The 9,574-nt window shown below is 39.9% G+C and overlaps 1 protein-coding gene across 2 annotated transcripts in view; it reads right to left on the bottom strand.

Moving 5' to 3' along the window:
- Positions 1–2,183: 2,183 nt before the first annotated feature.
- The window catches only part of lrig2 (leucine-rich repeats and immunoglobulin-like domains 2), a 32,547-nt gene continuing 25,156 nt past the window's right edge, over positions 2,184–9,574 (bottom strand). Inside the window, exons 16-18 of one of the 2 annotated variants that reach the window (XM_041782586.1) lie at positions 9,199–9,348; positions 8,344–8,613; positions 2,184–6,260 (exon numbers count right to left, since the gene is read on the bottom strand). In XM_041782586.1, coding sequence (XP_041638520.1) covers positions 6,028–6,260; positions 8,344–8,613; positions 9,199–9,348 — 653 coding nt within the window. In that variant the 3' untranslated portion in view covers positions 2,184–6,027. The remainder of the gene's footprint in view (positions 6,261–8,343; positions 8,614–9,198; positions 9,349–9,574) is intronic. The other variant, XM_041782587.1, reaches the window with a different exon arrangement.

Raw genomic sequence — 9,574 nt, 5'->3', positions numbered from 1 at the left:
TGTGCTGTCTGGCTGTGAGAGGTATCAGTCTGTGTTTAAATACAGACTTGTTTCACCCCTGGACATCACGCTGAATTATTTATCATCTTGTAGAGTGAGATTAACGATGCTATCGTGTGTTTGATGAGGATAGAGAGTGCAGAAAGAACCCAAACAAACAGAGGCAGACTGATTCGGCTGGAGTTATGTTAGAGGACTTTACCTACTGTCAAAACTGATGACAGGCTGTTTTTAGGCTCATATTAGCTGGATTTGAGCAGGACATGACTCAGTAGAAACAATTCATGGGATGGTTTGCCCATAGATCTTTAGTGGTAAAGAGCGGTGTGCCTGGTATTACAATCTAAATCCAACTCTGCAAGATCTTTTTTTGTCTTAAAGCTTTCACTACTGTCAGTAAACGCAGAAACCATCAAATATCACACTGACATACTGTAAGCATTCAGACCCTTTACTCACTGCTTAGTTGAAGCATGTTTGGCAAAAGGCTTAGCACCTGGATTGGGGGATTTTCTGACATTCAGGGCTCTGGCTGAGCCTCTCTAGGACATTCACAGAGCTGTCACTAAGCCGCTCCTGTATTGTCTAGGCTGCATGCTTAAGGTCATTGTCATGTTGGCCCAGTCTGAGGTCCTAATCTCTGTGAAACAAGTTTGCATTGAGGGTATCATTTTACTTTGCTCCATTCATCTTTCCTTCAACACTGACCAGTCTCCCAGTCCCTGCTGCTAAGAAACACCTCCACAGCATGATGCTGCCACCACCATGCTTCACTGTTTAAGATGATCTTTCACAGGTGAGCAGTGCCTGGTTCCCCCCAGATATAACGTGCTTTCATTACACCAGAGAATCTTGTTCTCACTGTCTGAGTCCTTCAGGTGCTTTTCTGCAAACTCCAAGTGGGCTTTCATTTTTTTTTGCACTGAGGAGAGGCTTCTGTTTAGCCACTGCCATAAGCACAGATTGGTGGAGGGCTGCATCGATGCTTGTTCTTCTAGAACTGTGTCCCATCTCCACACAGGACCTCTGGAACTCTGAGTGATCATCAGGTTCTTGGTCACTTCTCTTACTAAGGCCCTTCTCCCCTGCTTGCTTAGTTTGACAGCCAGCTCTTGGAAGATTCCTGGTTGTGCCAAACTTCTTCCATTTAAGAACTATGGAGACTACTGTGCTCTTGGGAACCTTCAGTGCAGCAGACATTTTTTGTAGCCTTCCCCAGGTCTGTGCCTTGCAACCATCTTGTCTCTGAGCTCTGCAGGCAGTTCCTTTGACCTTGTGGCTTGGTTTCTGCTCTGGTTATCATCGCAAGCTGTGAGGCCTTCTATAGAGAAGTGTGTGCCTTTTCGAATCATGTCCAATCAATTTAATTTACCCCAGGTGGACTCCAATCAAGATGTAGTAACATTTCAGCAAAGATCCAAGAAAAACAGGAGGAACCTGGGCTACATTTTTGCTGGTTTTGGACTTAAATACTTTATAAATGTGATATTTCAGTTTTTATTTTGTAACAATGTTGCTGATAACAATGTGAATAGGCACACTGGTATAAACCATTAGGAAAGATATGTGAGACTTCATGGCTAAGCTGAAGTTCAGAAAGGTCAGGATGCCAGAGAATGAGGAAGAGAAACTGAAATAAATGAAGGAAAAATCAATATAACTGAAAAGCCAAAAAAAAAAAAAAAAAAAGCTGAAAATTGACAAAAATGAGCAGAAAAAATGGTAAAAAAGTATGTACAGAGTGGCAAAGTGGGTTATGTGTGGAAAAAAATGGGAGAAAAAAGGCAAGAAGGGGCAAAAATGGTCAGAAAATAATGGTGAAAAGCGGTGAAAAAGTGGCAACAACGGGCCACTGAAGCAAAGGCATGCATCTAAAGTGGTACAAAAGGGTTAAAAAAAAAGATAAAAGTGGGAAAAATGGGTGAAACAAATTTGAAAATGGAAATGAAAAAATCATTTGAATATCAGAACCCAGTGATAGTTTGGCACACTTTCAGCTCCAAAATCAGGTAACTATTAACTATTAGCCAGGACGCTAGCACCAGTGCTACTGATCCAACACACATGCATTGATATCATCAATAAATCATGAATGGGGAGTTAATTCCACAGGCAGGCCTGAGTACAATTAGAATACCAGAGGTTTAAATAAGACAGTCAAGATCCACACCCATTTATCAGAATTCATGTTTAATATTTTGAATAATTGCTACGTAACAAAAAAAAAGGCTCTTTAGACATGCTTTACAGAATGTACAGGCAAACAAGGTCCATAAAATACTAAATGCAAAGATACAACAATACAAAAAAGCAGCATTGGAATATTGCCAGAGCAGTTACTGCTAAACTTTGGTATAAAGTCACAGAGGACGTTCAGAGAATAAAACAATATCAATGCACATTTTAATCTGCTGTGATGGCTGAAAATGTTAACAAGAATTGGATGTGTGCTGACATGTAGCTCTTTGAGAATGACTTATGACTGCAGTATTTTAATTTCATCACTCATAAAGGGGGAATTCGACCTCAGACAAGAGCCAGAAAACATCGGAAACAAGTTAATTCTTTAGTAAGGAGCGTTTCCACTACAGAGGAACTCAGAAATGTTATATTTGATGTGGTCTGAGCTTGAAAAACACCTGTTGGAAAATGTGGGGGTATAATTCAGAGAACAGGTTGGGAATGCGCTGATCTGGGAATTAAAAGGAAAGGATGATTGATGAGTCAAAACCAAAGGAAGACGCTCTGTAATATGGCAAGGATTCATGTCCGCACGTACCACAGAGCAGGTAGAGGTGTGTCGATAAGATTTCACATGTTAAAGGTGATCGATATATATATATATATAAGGCGTCCAGCAAACAGTGGATTCATTATTCAGCATGACTGATTTTTAGTGTCTCAACTCAGTACCATCAAACACTCAGCGTACCGCTAACTAGAGACAGAAATGATCAGAATGAAAGAGCACCCTGTAGTAGTGCAGTTTTTCTGCGTAATAGTCGTCAAATGTTTTTGAATGAAACAATCTCCAATATTTTACTGATCTAGTATCAGAAAGCACTACAGCTTTAAAAACTACATCTATTTCATAAGCCAGAAACTTCTGAGAGGACTCAATCCATCAGCAACAATGAGCAAACTTCTACATGCAGGCTAAATTGCACATTGCATGGCTTAGCAACATATTTAGACAGCTTCTAAGAGTTTTCCCTGGATTTGCTGATGCTAAAAAACAAGAAAAGACCAAATATCAGGAGCCTAGTACTTCTAACAGGTATCGTGGTTACTGTTAAAGTTTGATTTCTACTAGTGCTGTATCAAAGTACAATGACAACCTTGGCCCAAACATGTAGCTCTTTCCGACTAATAGGCATTCACTAGGAGGAATTTGATCGCAGCAACCAGTCAGGGAACAAAAACATGTATCAGGGAGTGTTTCAAATCCATAGGACGGTTATGTTTGAATAGTTCTTGGCTTAAAAACTAAAGCTGTTGGTCATAAATTTCCTGGTAATAAAACATTTGGTGAAACAGGTTTGGAATGTGTCGATTAAAAGAAAAAACATGATTGACAAACCCAGAGAACATTTCAACATTTCCTAGAAGGTTCAAACCTTTACACTTTCCATGCCACTTACTTTAAAATGATACGGTTTATCTTATTTTAAAGATAGAACAGGAAAGTACAGAAGCTTTAACAACAAAATCATCTATTTCATAAAAAGCTGCTCAGGAGAGGAATGAATCCATCAGACAGTGAAGTCAAAGTCCTGCACATAGTAATGTGTTGGCAATCGTGTGCAGCACAGTGCTTGCCATATTTCATAATGAAAATGATAAAGTTCCTAATATTATGAATGCAATATTTCTATTTTGTTGCTGTGGAATTAAAAAAAATATCAATATTGTTTGATTTTTATCAGTATCACAGCTACATTTAAAATTCTGTCTGCATAACAGAGCAAGAAAAACAAGTTTGAATATTTCATTAATTTTGTTCTTTAAAAATGTATGAAAAACACCCAGTTGCCATTTAAGATGGAGCTCTTAGTCACACCAATGCAGGATGATGCAAAAGAACTGCAATAAATCCCACATTAATTTATGTTGACATGAAATTACACTTCAATAAAAGTCATTTCACAGCCTCCAAAATTAATATAATCTAAAAAAAACCTCTCTAAAACTATTAAACACAATTTAACAAATAAACTTCTGTTTTGTGATGGTGGGTGCACACGTTAAAATTACTTCAAACAAAACGTAAAAACTCTTGACTGCCCTTTGAAAACAACCTTACCACTCTGAGCTATGTACAGAATTAAAATGCCTTTAATTTACATGACATAAGGATGAGGATAAATTGAGGATCAATTGTTCTCATCAACAGTTAACCTTAAGTATCAAAATAGAATCTACTGCATATATGATTACTACAAAAACTTTGCAGCACTTTCACTTCTTTGTCTTTGATAAACATCTTGAATGTATGATTTTTCAAAGGGCTGTTGTATTAGACTGCATTTGCAGCAGGCAGGTGTACAAATAAAATGGCAACTGAGTGTGTTTTGATGGATGAATCAAGCAATGCAAGATTCTGAAATCACAAAATTTCCAAAAGGAAGCCCAACAGGTCAACTCTGGAGAATTTTCAAGGACAACTAGTTAATTAGATTTGATGAAGCAATGACAGAACTTTCAAAATGACGGCCAGTTTTCTGTCTATATCCTCAGAGCAACTTGAAAGCTGTCATCTGGAGACAGACTAACTCTTTTCGTATCATCTGGGTATCTAAAAACATTATTTCCCAAGTAAAAGCATTCATAGTTACCTGACTCAACAGGTAAAAGTTTCTCTGGAAAAGGCAGAAAAGTCAGAAATATAGAGATGTCAGATTACTGCGGCTTGTGTCTGAATGCTCTCTGAATGCAGACTCAGAGGACGTGGAATTTCATAGATAACTAACATTATGTACACATACATGTATAAAATAATACATTACATTCTCATTTTTCACAGTCCCGAGTGAAACTATAAGGCTTAATCATCATCTACGGAAGGATCTGAGCTTTTTGAGACAGCATGCAGACTGCATAGAGAGGTTTGCCACCATTAAATTAAGTGCCTGTAAGATATGGTCAAAGAAAACAAATCAGTGCATGTGGTAAATATAACGTCATCTGAAAGAGGTTACTGAGGATGCTTGAGATAAAGGCCATCAGATGGACAACCCACAGAAAACAGAGATTGTCGAATGTGCAAAAAAACTGTACGCTTTCTCCCACCCCTGCTCATAACAAAGACAAAAATTAAGTTTCAACTATTGCGCTTCACATAGGACAAAACAAGATCAGATAAAGATGATATCGGATATATTCATATATATTTATAATATACACCACAGTTTGGTGTCAGTGTCTCTGGGATTTGCATAATAGGATAGCAGATAGCATAGTTTAGAGTCATTCGGGATTGCTGCAAGAATGCTGGACGTATGTTTTCCCTCTTAACTTCAGGGAACAACAACCCATTTTAATCTGCCATTTTTCCAAAGCTAGGGTTGTATTTTCTCCCAGAGATGTACGCTGCTCCAGCAGGTGTCCGTACCAGGTCTAGAGAGACTAATTTCATCCCAAAAGCAGCAGTGTGAACCGAGCAGAAAGCTTGTAAAGACAGACATGTCTTCTCTCATGGCAGCATCCGACCCGGCTCTTTAAAGCATACATTCATCTCCTCCTCCTGGAAGAGAACAAAGAGGAGCGGAAGAAACAGGCGTCTTGCAGAGGTGGAGGTGTCAAGGAGGAGGTCACTTTCATTACAGGTCCATTTCTCCCATCAGACACAGCAGTCGTTCCACAGTGGAGACCGTTTTTATGTCCTCTTGAGCGAGAAGGGAATGTAAACATAGAAGAGAGCATCTTTGGCAGAGAGTGACAAGTCTCTTTGGAGGTAGTGGGTGGGGGTTGTAAGGGGGCTGCAGCTAAGAGGAGTCTGAGGCAGAGCGTGGGTGAAGTGTTGAAGACCTATGTGGGAGCTGGATGCTCCTGAGGGTTAGTCCTATTAGAGGCACTTCTGTGCTCGTTTGTGTGTTGGCTGGGTAAACAGTCCAGCTCTGCTTCACTCTGCTCCTCCGCTCCGTCAGTGGTGGAGTTCAGAGGAGGTGTCCTGTGGACAGTCACTGGGTGCTGGGATGCTCCTAGGTGGGGCTTCGAGGACAGATCTTCACCTTCTCCCCAGAACGATCTACTGAGAGAATCTGAAAAGACAGAAAAGCTATTATAGTTTGTATTTACTGTTTTTCTCACCTTTTCCCCATGGATCTCAGAGTCTGTAAACAAAGATGAAAATCATTATCTTTACATCCGTATATTATACCATCAGGACATTTTCATACAGAAAGTAATTCCTAAACATTTTTGGACAATTACATATACAAATTGCACTAGTATATAAGAGACTGTTTCGACCTTGCATTAACACACATCTGATAACAAAAAGGATGCATTAAAGTAAGGGATTCCAATTGTTTATTCACTGCTTACATCAACGTGCACTGACATGACACTGATTTCCTCTGTGGAGTTTTGATGAGGAGTGAGCCATCTCACATCTTTTCCATCTTTGTTCAGAGTTGTATGTGAATCAGCGACGCCTAGTAGCATAATTGTGTTGGCCTATGAAACACTGGTGTGTCCTTAAACTTCTAAACTCTTGAAGCTGCTGATAAAAGTGAAAAACTATGTGCTGCAGAGTCCTGGCTACGGTCAAAAAGCACAAGGGAGACCTATTTGACTGCTCCAGCAATGAAGGTGTCACAAATTTTAGGCTAACCTCGTTATTTTAACCTCCCCCGAAAACAATACAAATCTAAATAACAGAGGTCGCCAATGAGGAAACAAAAACTGCACAAAGAACAAAGTGGAGTTAAAAAAAAAATGGGTTGTGGTATTATAGTTCCTCACTGCCACCCACAAATTCTATCAAAATGATAGATGAACATCAAAATTGACCCAACACAAAAAGGTGGGAGTCACGTGACACCCACACTCAAACAAAGCAGGCATTCAAAACCTAAGGTAATTTCAAATCCTACTCAAATGAGAGCCAACTGATGGTGCTGACTCTCTGTCACACACAACCCAAATGAACTGAGCAACAACCTGCTCCCTAAAGCCTCCCAGATCACCTAATCAGTAACAGTCAGCTGGGAGTAGGAATCACAGGTGCACTCAGTTTTCCTAATGAAGAGGGTGAATTTACACCAAATTTTGTGGGGAAATCAACACATTTCCTACAAATCTAGCCATCATTAACTGGGTAACAATTTCCACTGAGTTCAGCAAAGTCCACAACACACAGCTTCTGTACAGCTGTGCAGCTCTTCTACTACCATCTGTTTTGGCTGTGTTGAGTTTGCAATCACATTGGCTACTGATACAGTGGTTGAGCTCTCAGCCCAGGGTAAGGCTGCAAAACAAAGAGTTTATTCACCAAAGCTGGTGGGTTTTAGTTCTGAAATTACATAGAAAGCCAAAGACAATGTCCAATCTTATCATATGATGAAGTAAAGACAGAGCTTTCAACAAGGCCATCATTTTTGCTTTCTTTTCTATTTCCAAGGAGCAACTTCTAAGCCTACATCAGGGAACAGACCAGCTGATGTTTGCAGCTGTTATCTTTTAGGATGATCAAACACCTGTATTCCCAGGTAAATGTGTTCATCTCGGTACCTGAATCAACAGGTAAAAAGTAATGACTGACTTGAAATGAAGAGGTGTTAATGTGTCCAAAACCTCTCTACAAGCAGTAACAGGGGACTATGTACATGTGCATTCATGTAGAAAATGATGTACAATGTTCCTATTTTTACAGATGTAAGTGAAACTATAAGGATGCATCATTATCTACCAAAGAATTGTCATTTTGGGGAAAATGTAAAACAGCATGCAGACTATAAAGAGGTATGCTATTGTTGCATTAAGTGCATGTAAGATATGTTAAATGAAGTAAATCGGTGCACACCTTAAATATATGAACATTAATGCCAGCCAAACACGGTTACTGAGAGTGGTTGTTATGAGGGCAATTTAAAGACCTGATTGCAGAACTGTGCAGGGAAGTTTTGTTAAATGGCCTCTAATAAGTTATTTATACAAAGGTTAACATCCTCCCCACAGTTAGGGGGATTTGGAACATCCTCAAAGTTTTTTTTTTACAAGTGTATAAACCCTCCAGAACCTGGGCATGTGGGACCTGACTAACAGCTGAACTCAGACAAAGGATAGTGTCACCATCTCTTTCCTACAGTTAAAATTAGACACTCTGTCTCCAGCTCTCACCATTAGTGTAGTGCTCCGGGGGAGTGTGGCTGCTCAGCCTTTTTTCATGTGAGGTGAGAAAGACGGAGGAGTCCTGGTTGCTAATAAGGCTCTCCAGTGTCGCGTCCTCGTGCTGAGCGTGCCCGCTGAAGCTTTCCTTCAGGCCTGGCAGGGTCTTGTCCAGTTGATCATCCTCTCCCAGGAAGTTATAGGGGCAGTACTCTCGTGTTCGAGAGTAGATGTTGGCGTTGTCGTAGCAGTCAGAGCAGATGACCAGCGGACCTGCACCACCTGGAGGAAAAGAAGTATCTTGGTAAGAGGTTCTATCTGTACGGTTAATGGTTTTTCACAGTCCCTTTTTACATCACAAAATTTTTAATGGAGTATTGGTATTGCATTTTTACTTTTATTTCATTACAGACACTAACTTTGACATGTGTGTCTTTAAGATATGACAAAGAGGTTTCATAAAACATATCTGCAGACCTGTGAATAAAACAATGAGCATGGATAGAGGCTGCAGAGAAGGTAAGAACAGAGAGGCACAGAGGGCAAAGAGGTATGTTCATTCAGGCATGTGATATCAAGCTGTATAGGTCACTTGCCCATTGTCACCAGTACCCAATCTGAGTATCTGAGTCTGGATTGGATCAATATTGGACACTAAGATACTCTCACCCATAATCTTAGTAAGATTAGATGTAGTAGTTGTATTCTTCAGCCTACCTACCTATGAGACACACTGAATACCCAACTTAACAGTCCACTTAACAAGCATTAAAGTTTAGAGATAAAAGTAAACTCTCAGAGTAGAGAAAAAGCAATAATTATAATAATTCAAAAACACACTTGCATGCCTGTGAAACCAACAATTACCTGCATTAAGCCCTGATAATCCCTCTCGGTTCTCTCCTGGATGGAAGCTGCTGCGGCCGGTGAAAAGAGAGCCGACCCTGTAGTGAAGCGGGCCGTTCCCCTCAGTTTCCACCTCACTGCCTGTGTCTCCATAACACACACCTGACAGACCTTAAACAAGTCAGTTTCTCATTTCAGCAAAGACATGATACTAAAAACATCAAGAATAAGACACATATTCTCACAGGGAAGTGTCTAAAAACCTTTAACAAGAAGCAATGTTTTCCTGCCTCAGACAACTCTTAAAGACAGCTAGAGGTGGTGAAATGTCTTGTAGTCACACAATAACCTTGTTTTTCTTTTTGTGTGCTTTGTTCATTTATGATTCCCAGTATCC

Source organism: Cheilinus undulatus, linkage group 3 (genome assembly GCF_018320785.1).
Source record: "Cheilinus undulatus linkage group 3, ASM1832078v1, whole genome shotgun sequence".
Classification (NCBI taxonomy): Eukaryota; Metazoa; Chordata; class Actinopteri; order Labriformes; family Labridae; genus Cheilinus; species Cheilinus undulatus.
Note: the sequence above shows the minus strand (reverse complement) of the source record. Positions and strands in the feature narration are given on the sequence as shown.